The 14,059-nt window shown below is 47.8% G+C and overlaps 1 protein-coding gene across 8 annotated transcripts in view; it reads right to left on the reverse strand.

Annotated features, from left to right (window-relative positions):
* Positions 1 to 14,059, reverse strand: part of DIP2A (disco interacting protein 2 homolog A) — a 109,411-nt gene that overhangs the window by 14,575 nt on the left and 80,777 nt on the right. For all 8 annotated transcript variants that reach the window (XM_040483661.1, XM_040483659.1, XM_040483655.1 and 5 more), the window contains 4 exons: positions 8,347 to 8,548; positions 7,339 to 7,448; positions 7,175 to 7,255; positions 4,833 to 4,956 (listed from right to left, as the gene is read on the reverse strand). In XM_040483661.1, coding sequence (XP_040339595.1) covers positions 4,833 to 4,956; positions 7,175 to 7,255; positions 7,339 to 7,448; positions 8,347 to 8,548 — 517 coding nt within the window. The remainder of the gene's footprint in view (positions 1 to 4,832; positions 4,957 to 7,174; positions 7,256 to 7,338; positions 7,449 to 8,346; positions 8,549 to 14,059) is intronic.

Consider the following 14,059-nt stretch of genomic DNA (forward strand, 5'->3'; position numbering starts at 1 on the left):
GCAGGAGGCCTAGGCCCGGAGAGCAGCACCACGCCTGCCATTCCTGTGTGCAGGGGCCAAGCACAAGGTAGGTGCGCAAGAGCAGTAAGGAACCTTTCTGAGGGGCTGCCTAGCTTGGAAAAGGAGGGGGCATGGGAGGGGGAGGGGTCCACCTCTGCCAGCAGAAGGTGATGAGGAGGATGAGGCAGGGGGTCCACCCCCTCCAGGAGGAGAAGGTGGGGAACGCAGGCAGGCATCTCTGGAGAACTGGGGACACCAACGCTGCACCTCCTCACTGTACATGTGTCCCGGGCCAGGGCACCCCATCCTGCTCTCAACTGCACATCACAACATGCGACCACCAAAATGTTCCTTCAAATTTCTAAATGTTTAAAATTCCTCATATTTAAAATTTAGGGGGAATTATACCATGCTTAAAACCTGTATTTCCGTCCTGAACTCAGCCCAACTTGAGATGCATTTCCTGCGCCCCCCACCGTGGAGGCCCCTCTAGATGCTACCCCTCAGAGCACACCAGACCCCACTGGTCAGCCTCAGGCTATTTCAATTCCAGAGTCAAAATAAATATGCCACCTTTCACCCAGCTGGTGGGTTTCACTGGATTACAAGTCCCCAGTGCTCCATCAGTACTAATAATGTGACACTGCGGCCAGGGCAGCTCAGCACACCAGCCAGGTCCAGCTGGCCCCCCAGTACCGCCGCCACAGGACCATGCATCTGCTCTGTGCCTGTGGGGCAGCCAGGAGGACTGAGTGAAGGGAGAGCAGGTGCTGGCACACAGCAGGCCAGGGCACCTGCATGCACGGTCCCTGCCCGACACAGAGCAAGCATACCCTCAAACCCAGCACGCAAGAGAGACATCACCAGGAGCTCATTTCCTTGAGCTCACAAAATTCATGCTGTTCCCATTATGCACATATTTCCTCCCATCCCTGGAATCACCAGGTGAACAGGTGGGGAGAATCCAGTCCCAGCAGCACCCCATTCTTCTGGAGTGTCCAGAGAGCATGGGTTCTGAATCCCTTGGCTCTCACATCCCTTTGAAAATTGGAAGAAAGTCTTGGACTCCCCCTTCACTCCCAAGAAATACACAACACACGCGCCTGTGGCATTTGCAAGATATCTGTGCCCAAGGGAGGCTCTGGGCCTTCCAGCAGGAACCACAGTTTAGCCCTCCAGCTATTAAACTCTCCACCGGCCTGGTTAAGTGCATAAAATGTAAATTTAGGGGTGCCTGGGTGCCTCAGTCTTAAGCATCAGCTCAGGTCATGGATCTCACAGCTCATGGGTTTGAGCCCTTGCATAGGGCTCTGTGCTGACAGCTCAGAGCTGGGGAGCCTGCTTTGGATTCTGTGTCTCCCTCTCTCTGCCTCCACCCCTGCCCCTGCTCCCCCACTTGTGATCTGTCTCTCTCGCTCTGTCTCTCAAAGATAAATAAACATTAAAAAAAATTTTTTTTAATCAAAAAAATAAAATGTAAATTTAGACCTTCAGCATGCATTTTCTTTTTTGTTGTTAAAAACAGCTTATGGGGAAGCCTGGGTGGCTCGGTTGGTTAAATGACTGACTCTTGATTTAGGCTCAGGTCATGATCTCACAGTTTGTGAGTTCAAGCTGTACTGATACAGCAGAGCCTGCTTGGGATTCTCTCTCCCTCTCTAAAATAAATAAACTAAAGAAAAAAAAAAGTGTTAAGGTGTTCTGCAGTTACTTTAGCCCCAGCCTTTCCTGTGTGAGCACTCCTCAAGCTTTGCAGCTCCCACCTGACCCCGGGGGCGTGGCCCTACCACAGTAGAGGGTGTGGTGTAGACAGCTCCGGCAGGGGAGAGCACCAGCTTGCCTTACACTGACATGCTGTACGATGTCTGGCATTGACCCGGAAGCCAGGGTAGTTCAAGAGTGGGGACTGCAGTCGCCCTGGGGAAAAGCACCCTACACTCCAGAGAATGAAAAGCAGAGGCAGACTTTGAGGCCCGTGGGTTTAGGAGCATTCAAGTTAGCACATCCCTGTGCCAGGAGAGACCAGGCTGCCACCCAACCCCATCCCAGGGATGAGGGAGCATAAGGCAGGCGGACCCCCCAGACCACCCCCAGCTAAGATAGGTATGACATTCCTCAGCTCTCCCGGCTGCCCAAGGGCAAAGGAAAGGGGAAAAACAATGGTTAGCTGATAGAGATCCCAGTCATGCAGGCCAGGAGTCTCCAACAGTTTACAAATATCTTCGTAAATTACAAGAAAAAGGCAATCTTATCAACAGCCTAATCTCCAGAAACCTGTAGACTCAGTTTCCTGGAGCCCCAGCATCACCCCTCCACAGTGATGTGGGGAACAAAGGCAAGAAGGAAATGGCAGGTAACAGTAAATTTCCACATTACCTGCAGCCCATTGACAAACACTTGTGGCAAATACAGAGTATAGTTTCTCCAGGAACCCCTTGCTGTCCTAATGTTAATGTCTTACTAGAGGAAAACCTCCTTAGCTTGACAACAGGGAGGCCTCAGGTATCTTAGGAGTCCTCATTAGCACATCAAAGTCCCTCTGGAGGGCTCCCTTTCGACTTTACCAACTCCATAGTATGTAACCAGTCACTCCTCACAAGCCCGGTGCGCTCTTCCTGCCCCCGGGTCCTGTCCCCGTGCTTTAATAAAATCACCTTTTTGCAACAAAGACTTCTCAAGAATTTTTTCTTGGCCTTTGGCTCCAGATCCCACCCCTCACCATCACTCCAAAACCTCATCAGAACGAGGGTAAGAAAAGAGAGGCTGCATTTGTAACGGCCACTCCTGACAGCACGGACACAAAGCAGCAACAAGGGGCAGGGGAAGGCAGAAAAGCAGGTGCAAACCTTGTAAACTGTTTTCAGAATTCATTTTGATGGTTACAGTATTTGTGCAGTTATTCTGGGAGCACTGCATGTGATGCAGGGCTACATAGCTGAGTAATTATGGGATATCTGAACTCTATCATCTCCCTGTTCTGAAGAAGCAGGAGTCTTGGTATGGAAAAAAGGAGATACGCGGTAGGTGAGGTCTGGTAAAGTCCTATGATCCTGGATTTGAATGGGATGTAACACTATGAACTCAGAAGGCAGTGCCTCTCTAAAGATACACTTATTTAGGGGCTCCTGGGTGGCTCAGTCGGTAGGGTGGCCAACTACAGCTCAGGTCATGATCTCGCGGTCTGTTGAGTTCGAGCCCCGAGTCGGGCTCTGTGCTGACAGCTCAGAGCCTGGAGCTGAAAGGGCGGGCCTACGCCAGCCAACTCCATCTTGTTCTGTGTCCTTCACCTTGACCACGCCTCCTCCCCTTGAGCAACCTCCCGCTCACCTGCCTAACAGGACTCGGACCCTTCCCCAGCCAATCGGCTGAGGCCACAGCCATTACCTCACCAACTGCCCTTAGGCCCCAATAAAACCTTTGTCCTTTCGAAACTCACTCTCTCTCCCCGGTATCTCGCCGCTGCGTCGGTGCAGGTAGGGGATTGAGCTCGAGCTAGCTCGAATAAAGGCTCTTTTGCTTTTACATAGGACTCGGCTCCCTAGTGGTCTTTGGGGATCACGAATTCTGGGCATAACAGAGCCTGCTTCCGATTCTGTGTCTCCCTCTCTCTCTGCCCCTTCCCTGCTTGCTCTCTCTCTCTCTCAAAAATAATAAACATAAAAAAATTTTTTTTAATAAAAAAAAATACATTTATTTATAACTCCCAGTTCTGCTCACTGAAAGAGCCAACAAACAGCAGCCAATCCAGGAGAAACCAGTGTCCCTCATGCCCAGATTTTGTTCTGGGAACATGGGGAGGGGACAGGGGGGCTCCGTGGAGAAATGGCTGATCTTAGGTCTGGGGTAGGATGGGCACTAGGGGGACTTGGAGCACCTTGTCACAATAAACCCGAGGAAGCAGTAAGGGACTAGTGGCCAAGTGCTAAGCCAGCCAGAACAGGCTCCTATTGGCCAAACATGGCAGAACCTGAACTTTGATAAGGAAAGTAACTACAAAGGATAAAACCCAACAAATAAGTTTAAGCCCGTGAGTTCCTATTGATATGTATATATTTTTAAATTCATTGCTGGGTCACCTTTGGAGTGTGACAGGAAACAAAATTCATTTCATAAAGAACCAACACGTATGAATTCTACCACGGGGTAGCCAAATACCAGATGAAGGGGGAGGTTTCTGTGTGTTAGTTCTATGGCCAATAAATGGAAAAGAAATGAAAGAATTAGAGTATCATGGTTTTGTGACCCCTAAAGGATTAATGAATGTCAAACACCGAAGCATCAGTCAGTGGCTGCTAATGCCACCAGCGGAGACACAAGCCAGCATGGGCTTCCGGTGAGATCATGCAGGAGCACTTGGTCTTGGCAGAGACACTGGACCAGAGTCTGACCCAGGGCTGGGATCTAGCTGCCAGCCTGCAGGAAACACGGGGCCAAGAACACGCTGCTCTGTAGCATCTGTGGGCCGTGGGGCCTCTGTAGGTAGGGTCAGACCAGGTCTTCGGTAGATAAATTGTAAAGAGAGGGAAATGGAGAGCCTGTGGATTAAAAGAGACTTTATCAAAGGAAACTGGGAGACCAAGCTGACATGTAGGGTGCTCTCGTCTGTGTGCTCACACCCTAGGGAGCCGGAAGCGGTGACTGCAGAGGTCAGGGGCACAGGCTGCTCCCGGGAGAGTGGAGGAGGTCGTGCTCAGGACAGGGAATGCTAGGGACCGGGCACCTGGCCAACCTGCTGGAGGTTATGAGGGTGTCTGCTCCATAATAACAAAGTGTCCCAGGGAACGCAGAGCTGAGGGAGGTGGCGTGTGCACAGGGCATTCAGGTGCGCTTACCTGGGGGGTAGACTAAAGCCACATGGTCCCCGACGCTCAGTCGTGCCTTCTCCATCAGGGCGGCGGCAACCCTTTCAGCCCTTTTGTGCAGCTGGACGCAGGTTGCAGTGCTGGTGACGGTGCCCTAGGAACGCAGTCCCTGGCTGAGTGGAGCTGGTGGGGCAGGGCGTGTGCTCACACTGCACACACCCTGTCCCCGGAACCCTGTGGTTAGGGGCCGGGACCACTGCTAGTCCCACAGACACATCCATTGTCTTTCCCCGTCATCTGTGGAGTTCCTGCAGAACTGCCAAAGGTGGCTCTTTGGCCATCAGTGAAGGGACGGGCCACGAGCATCTCAGGAGAGCCTGGAGCAGTGGGGGCTGCTTCTTGTCCAGGACAGAGACACGGCCATTAAAGAAAACTCTTTTGGCTTTTTTGATAAAATATCTTAAATATAACAACATTATAAAGAATAAAGCCATAAATGTCTAAGTTCTCAATGCCTAATAATATTCTGCCTCATTGTTTAAATTTCTCTTTTTTAAAATAAGCCATCACCACTCTGCATACCACCCTCAATTCATCCTCTCCCTGCCCAGAAACAACCATCACCCTGGATACATATGCACACAGTAATCACATTAAACGAACAGACATCCATAAGCTGCACGGTTGTGCATGTCAAAGCTCCTGTCCCCCAGGTCAGCGGGCCTGCGCCGCGGTGGGTGCCTGGCCGGATGCACAGCTGCCCCGGCCGCATGGGCTCCTCGTTCACTTCACGTCTCTGCCGAGGACAGCCGGGCTGCAGACCAGCTCCCGGCAAATGTTTCCTTCGCTCGGCCGACCAGAGTCGGGCCGGCCTCACAGCTTGTTTTGTCCTTCTTAAGAAAAGTAACAGGGCAGCTCGGTCTAAACATAACGCCCCAGAACAGACCAGCCCCTGGGAGTGGGAACCCCTCGCTTCTCCTCGACTGGTGCTTCCACTGCACAGGCCAATGTGCGTGTATGCAGAGCCAGGCACGCAGGCCCTTGAGGCTTCGCGAAGGGGAGCTAGGCTTGTTTCTCCCATCCCAGCCAAGGTGCAGGATGTCAGCGCCAGGCAGATACTGGGAGTCCAGATGTCCAGAGCCCGCCAGTCCCCTTGGACAACCACCTGTACAGCCACAGGCCTGCTGCTGGGTCAAAAGCCAGCACGTCCTCAGGGACCTACGGGCAATTCAAACCCGAAGAAGGCTGACAAAGCAAAAGAAATGCCGTTTTACTAGTGACCTTGAGAAAAGTCTAGAATGGATTTGGAGAAGGCCAGGGCTAGTCTTCTGCTGGCTCCTCCTGAGCTCTCCCTTGGCTTTAAAGACGGCCAACCCCTCCACACAGATGCCTGGCGAGCTCCTCTGTGGGGCCCCCACCCTGGGGCCCTCCTCCCTTGAGAAGCACTCCCTGCGCTCAGGTGCTCAGACCACACACACCGCGTGAGGGCACGTCTCTCCTCCTCCTCTGAGCTGCCACCTCATGTCTGGGCCCGGCCCCCGCCAATAACTGTCAGTCACAAAATAAATGTCAACACTCTTCTAGATCCACAGTTACACAGGACGAGGAGTATAAAGTCTTTCTTACGGACCGGTTTTCCAGCAGGGAAGACTCACTTCAAGCGTCCCGAGAGCAGGTGCCCTTTTCCTCTTAACACCGTGTAACTCGGCAGGTATCAATAAATATGTTTTGAATGAAGGGACAGTGGGCAGCAACAAGCAGAAACCAAAGCTGGACCAGCATTTTTCTAAGAGCACAGTGACCTTCCCTTTACTATGTCAAAGTGCACATGTTCTTACATCTTGCGTGATGCATCTGAGACAGGATTTTTACTGTTATTTAACTTGTCATGTTTCTCTATTTTGCCTACTGGCCCAACCATTGGATGTGAGAGTTACAGCCCCTCCTTTCTATCCTAAGAACTCCAGGTACAGTGTAATCACATCAAAAGGTGCCCAAAATCCTGACAGTGAATTTCTGAATCTATACCAGGATCAGGGCAGTAAGCAGCATGTGCCATGTCAAATCTATAAACAAAAGTCTAAATTCCTAATTTTTACAAAATAAACACTTCCTTTTAACTCATTTACAAGCATACTGTTTGTTTTTTTTATAAGCATACTGTTCTTAATTGGGAAAGGAGCTAATGAGAATTTTCCTGTTAAATATAAGATGGACGGAAACGTTACTGCGTGAATTATGTGACAGCTGAGTGCTCCACAAAGAACGCGGCAGGCAGAGAGGATGGCCTGGCAACAACACCCTGTTCTCCGGGCAGGGACTCTGGGGACAGAGCACCGGGAGCCGGGGAGGGATGGGCACAGGCGGCCTACCTTGGCATTGAGCAGCAGGAACAGCGGGTGGTCGGGGGTGGTGTGCGCCCGCCACTGCAGCACATCCGGCAGGAACAGGAACTGTGTAGAGAGGCCCATCAGTCCACAGCCTTGCCAGGGAGGCGCCTGCCTCACTTTCCCAGGCACTGGCCACTTGCTGTTACCTTTCTCGCCTGGTCACTGTCCTCCAGGTGAGCCAGCTCCCTCCCTGAGGCCTGGGCGATTCTCTTCCCAGCAACCAGGTTCCCCACGATCATGGAGGCTGGTCCAACCTCTAGGAAACAGGGGCAGAGACCCTGAATGAGAAGGCATGGCTCTGGGTACAGAACTGCCATGTGACTGTACATTTCACTCTTCACTAACATACAGACGCTCAGGAAACCAGCCACAAGGTTTATGGTAAGTGATGAAGAGAATCTCTCAAATACAAGCAACATCAGACTGAGAAATTGACCAAACGGCATATACCGGGGGGTAGAAGATTTGACCTCAGCCATAACAGAACATTTTAATAGACTTCATTGTTTTACTGCATTTTACATATAAAACAGGACATTAAATCTTTCTTAGTAAGTGTATTTATTTAATGATATTTTATTTGTTCAATAATCGATAAAAGTTATTATTAGCATTTACTAAAACTTTACATAACCAATGGAACAAAAATAACAGTCAAAGCAGGCTTTAAAATTAGTTTTTACATGTGTGAAATCAGGGAGTAGACAGTGGCCATTTGGGTCTCACCGGCCACGGGGCACAGCACCTGTCCCCTGGCACCCACAGCCTTGGCACAGCTGGCCGCCCCCCCAGCACTGCAGAGGGTCCTTAGATTCCTGAGCTCCAAGACTGCTCTTGGGAGTCATTTCTACTCCCGAAGAGTCACAGCCTCACCTTCCAAGCCTAAGACGCCATGCCTGAATTTAGTCACTCCGACGGGTTCCAAGAGACACGTGAAAACCACCACACCACACAGGTGACGTGATGACGTTTGCTCATCTGTGCCTTGGGTCCAGGGAGGCAGGAGGTGGAGACTGACCTGATGTGCCATTCACTATGGCTCTTAACCCCAGCCCCAGAGACGTAGGGCCCAAGAGGGCTGCACCATTTAACCACACGTATGGCAGCCACCGACATTAAGACTGATCAGACAAGTATTGTCATGCACGACTAACCTGGTTGTTTCTGGCGAGGTTTGGGGAGGTTGGTGACACAGGTGTGAGGGCACATTAGTACATTACACGGGTGCAGCATCCCCTCCAGAAACCGCTGCTTGGTTTCAGAAATATGAATCCCTCCAAGGGGAGCCTTGGGCAAGGTGTTGGCAGGAACCAGGGCCAGACAGTACACGCCCACCTGGTGGATGCTGTCGATGGCCTGGAAGGCGATAGTAACACGAGTTAGGAGACGCTGTGTTTGAGACCTGGCACACATACTGACACGCTGACCCACTCAACACTGGCGAGAAGCCGGAAGGCTTATGAGATGGGTGAGAACATGCAAATCCAAAGGTCAAAGAGGCAGTGACCTCTGAGACATTCTGTTCAACGAGAAGACACGGAAAGACGGAATGATGTGTGTACATTTCCTACAGTGTAACACACATATACATACACATATACATAAATCTGGAACTGCTTATGTTAAAGAAAGGAAAGTTAGAGAAGCTGTGGGGGGCAGAAGCAGACTTCTCTGAATATCCCTGGCGTTCAGATCTGACTTCGGAGCCATGTATATTTTACTTACAAAAACCTTGAAATTTTAAAAAGCATTCCCCAGTGACTGAAAGTAAGATAAAACAAATGAACTTAGCTGCACTGGAATCAGATTGGTAGCAAAGGCCCATAGAGAGAGTGTATTTATTTAAACATGGTAATTTGATTAGTACCCGCCCCCTGCCCGTGAGATACGTCCTGTGGGCAAAAAGAATTGCGAATGGTAAGCTGCTCTTGGAGATCTCACGTTTTAGAGGTAGTGTGGAGACTAGGATTTTGAGACTGCAGTGCATAGTGTGGCCTGAGGCACGTGAGTGACTGCTGGGAGCTGTGGATGTCTGCAGTCTTTCAGTGTGGCAGAGAGGAGATCCATGGCTTATGTAAAAACCTTGTGGTACGGAATCTGGCTTGGAACTTGCAGCATGAATTCATGATGGAGGCATCATTTCCTACTCTGTCCACTGAAAAAAGCCCAGAAACAGTGACTGAGCAGCAATATCAAGTGCCCCGATGGTGGTACCCAATTCCATTTGCCCTAGGAAGTAGCAGGGTCCCTACAGTCCCCACCGTGACACGTCGAGGACACAAAACACACTGCCTTCCCCCAGCCTCTGAGCTTCCTCGTCTCTGCTCTGGCCTCAGAGAATCCCAGGGGAATGTCAGAAGGATTCAAGAGCCAACCTGAGGGGCTCCCACTGGCCACTGAAAAATAAAAAAAAAACTATAATGGATTGAAACGCATACAGTATGTTTAAATCCACTAGTTCTTAACGAAAAGATAAACAAAACTCAGTGGTCACTTTTAGAGGATTCTAAGAAAGCATCTCACTACTCTGAAATCACTCCTTGATCTTGTTTTCCTATACAGCCCACCACCAGGCCCCCAGGTGACCGAGGAGGACATGCACTCTCCAAAGAAGAAACTTCTAAGGCTGCTTGGGTAATGATGAGAAAGTAGCACCACTGTGAAGTCCTAGCAGATCAGTGACTACAGGAGCGCTAAACATCACATGCCACCTTCTATGAAGAATTTTTGCCAGAAAACTGAACCTGAGTCTGATCAATCCTCTGGATCTAACCACAATGTGCAGGACTACAGGGGACAGATGACTGTATTAAATAACACCACAGAGGGACAATTGCCAGAATTCAGGCTAAACAAGCATACTGGACAAAGAACTTGGTTTTGTCCATAAACTAATCACAAGAAAAATATGATAGAGAAAGAATCTATAGATTAAAAAAGACTTAAAGACCTGTCCCCACCAAGTATAACTTTTCACCTCATTTTGATCCTGAGTCTAACAAACAAGTTAAAACATTAAATAATCAGGGAAGTCTGGGGCGCCTGGGTGGCGCAGTCGGTTAAGCGTCCGACTTCAGCCAGGTCACGATCTCGCGGTCCGGGAGTTCGAGCCCCGCGTCAGGCTCTGGGCTGATGGCTCAGAGCCTGGAGCCTGTTTCCGATTCTGTGTCTCCCTCTCTCTCTGCCCCTCCCCCATTCATGCTCTGTCTCTCTCTGTCCCAAAAATAAATAAACGTTGGAAAAAAAAAAATTTTTTTTTAAAAATAAATAATCAGGGAAGTCTGAATCGTGACTAGATATTTAATGACAACAAGAGATTACTGTTATGATAAAAACACAGCAGGTATAGAGGGAACGTACCTCCCTAAGAAAGGCCATATTTGACAAGCCCACAGCCAACCTCATTTCAATGGGGAAAAGCTGGAAGGTTTCCCTTTATGGTCAGGAACAAGACAGGGATGCCCACTCTCACCACTTCTATTCAACATGTATGGGAAGTCTTAGCTACAGCAATCAGGAAAGAAAAAGAAATAAAAGACATCCAAATAGCAAAACTGCAACTATTTACAGATAGCATGGTCTTATATATAGAAAACCCTTAAGACTCCACCAAAAACTGTTAGAACTGATAAACACATTCAGTAAAGTCGCAGGGAACATCTGTTGTGTCTCTATACACCAATGAACTATCAGAAGGAGAAATTAAGAAACCAATTCCATTTATAATTGCACCAAAAATAATAAAATACCTAAGAATAAATTTAAATGAGGAGGTGAAAAACCTATACACTGAAAAACCGACATAGATTAAAGAAACTGAAGACATAAAAAATAGACAGATACTCCATGCTCATGGATCAGAGGAATCAGTATCGTTAAACTGTCCACTCTTACCCAAAGCAATCCACAGATTCAGTGCAGTCCCTATGAAGATTCCAACAGCATTTTTCACAGAACTAGAAGAAAGCCTAAAATCTGTATGGAACCAAAAAAGACCCCAAATACCCAAAGCAATCCTGAGGAAGAACAAAGCTGGAGACATCACCCTTTGTGATTCTGAACTATATTACCAAGCTACAGTAGCCAAAATAGTATGGAACTAGCATCAAAACAGACATACAGGGCACCTGGGTGGCTCAGTCGTTTAAGTGTCTGACTCTTGATTTAGCTCAGGTCGTGATCTCATGGTTCATGAGTCTGAGCCCGGCACTGAGCTCTGCACTGATGGCATGGAGCCTACTTGGGATTCTGTCTCTCCTCCTCTCTACCCCTCCCCTGCTTGTGTACGTGCACTCTCTCTCTCTCAAAATAAGTAAACTTAAAAACAAAAGACATACAGATTGATGGAATTAGAATAGAGAACCCAGAAATAAACCCATGCATACACAATTAATTTACGACACAGGAGGCAAAAATATACAAAGGGGAAGGGATGGTCTTCAATAAACGGTTCTGGGGAAACCGGGCAGTCACATGAGAAATAATGAAACTGGACCCTTTTCTCACACCACCCACAAAAATAAAATCAAAACTGGTTAAAGAGTTGAACGTAAGACCTGAAACCATGAAACCCCTAGAAGAAAACACAGGTGATGAGCTCCTTGACATCAGTCTTGGCGATGATTTTATGGATATGATGCCAGAAGCAAGAGCAACATAAGTAAGTGGGATCGTTTCAAAGGAAAAAGCTTCTGCTCAGCGAAGGAAGCCATCAACAGAGTGAAAAGACAACCTACTGAATCAGAGAAAATATTTGCAAACCATATATCTGATAAGAGGTTAAGTTCCAAAATATATCAAAGATTCCTACAACTCAATAGCACAAACAATCCAGTTAAAAAATTGGCAAAGGATCTAAATAGGCATTTCTCCAAAGAAGACATACATATGCTCAACAGGTACATGAAAAGGTGCTCAGCATCATTAGTCATCAGGAAAATGCAGATTTAAAAAAATGAGATATCACCTCATTTCTGTTAGAATGGCTACTATCAAAAAGACAAGAAATAACAAGTGTTGGTGAGGATGTGCAGAAAAGGGAACCTTCATGCACTGTTTAGTGGAAATGTAAATTAGTTCAGCCACTATGGAAAACAGTATGGATATTCTTCAAAAAATTAAAAGTAGATCTACCATATGATCCAGCAATTGCACTACTGGGTATTTACCCAAAGAAAACAAAAACTCTAATTCAAAAAGATAAATGCACTCCTATGTTTACTGCAGCAGAATTTACAAAAGCTAAGATATGGAAGCAACCCAAGTGTCCATGGACGGATGAATGGATAAAGAAGCTGTGGTGTGTGCGTGTATATACACACACACACACACACACACACACACACACACACACACACACAACGGAATACTACTCAGCCACAAAAAAGGAGATCTTGCCATTTGTGACAACATGGATGGACCCCGAGGGTATAACACTAAGCAAATTAAGTCAGAGAAAGACAAATACCACATGACCTCACTTACATGTGAAATCTTAGAGCTCACAGATACAGAGAACTGACTGGCGGTAGCCAGGGCTGGGGTGGGGGCTGGAGGAAATGGGTGAAGGGTCAGAAGGCACAAACTTCTAGTTATAAAATGAACAAGTCCTGGGGAGGTCACGCACAGCATAGTGACTACAGTTAAAGACGTGGTATTGCACATTTGAAAGCTGCTAAGAGAGCAGATCTTAAAAGTTCTCATCACAAGAGGGGCACCTGGGTGGCTCAGTCAGTTGAGCATCTGACTTGGGCTCAGGTCCAAATCGGGCTCTGTGCTGACAGCTCAGAGCCTGGAGCCTGCTTCAGATTCAGTCTCCCTCGCTCTTTGCCCCTCCCCCTCTCATGCTCTGACTCTCTCTCTCTCTCTCTCTCTCTCTCAGAAATGAAAAAATCGGGGCGCCTGGGTGGCGCAGTCGGTTAAGCGTCCGACTTCAGCCAGGTCACGATCTCGTGGTCCGTGAGTTCGAGCCCCGCGTCAGGCTCTGGGCTGATGGCTTGGAGCCTGGAGCCTGTTTCTGATTCTGTGTCTCCCTCTCTCTCTGCCCCTTCCCCGTTCATGCTCTGTCTCTCTCTGTCCCCAAAATAAATAAACGTTGAAAAAAAAAAAAAAAAGAAATGAAAAAATCATTTAAAAAAGTTCTCACCACAAGAAAAAAGTTTGTAATTATGTATGGTGATAAATGTCAACTAGGCTTACTGTGGTGATCACAATATATATAAATATGATATTATGTTGTATACCTGGAATTAATATTATGTCAATTATATCTCAATTTAAAAATAAATACAAGATATGGCACCTGGGTGGCTCAGTCAGTTAAGCATCTGACTTGGGCTCAGGTCATGATCTCACAGTCCATAAGTTCAAACCCCGCACCAGGCTCTGTGCTGACAGCTCAGAGCCTGGAACCTGCTTCAGATTCTGTTTCCCTCTCTCTCTTCCTCTCTCCTGATCATGCTCTCTTCCTCTCTCAAACATAAATAAACATTAAATAAACAAATAAATACAATTATTAATTTTTATTTTTATTTATTTATTTTTTTCAACGTTTATTTATTTTGGGGGCAGAGACAGACAGAGCATGAACGGGGGAGGGGCAGAGAGAGAGGGAGACACAGAATCAGAAACAGGCTCCAGGCTCCGAGCCATCAGCCCAGAGCCCGACCCGGGGCTCGAACTCGCAGACCACGAGATCGTGACCTGGCTGAAGTCGGACGCTTAACCGACTGCGCCACCCAGGCGCCCCTAATTATTAATTTTTAGAGATGTGATAGTGATATTTCTTGTTTAAAGAAATAACAAAATATTTTTTTTTTATTAATTTTTTTTTTAACGTTTATTTATTTTTGAGACAGAGAGAGAGAG

This window comes from Herpailurus yagouaroundi, unplaced genomic scaffold (assembly GCF_014898765.1).
Source record: "Herpailurus yagouaroundi ecotype Mexico unplaced genomic scaffold, PumYag 162, whole genome shotgun sequence".
NCBI classification, from domain to species: domain Eukaryota; kingdom Metazoa; phylum Chordata; class Mammalia; order Carnivora; family Felidae; genus Herpailurus; species Herpailurus yagouaroundi.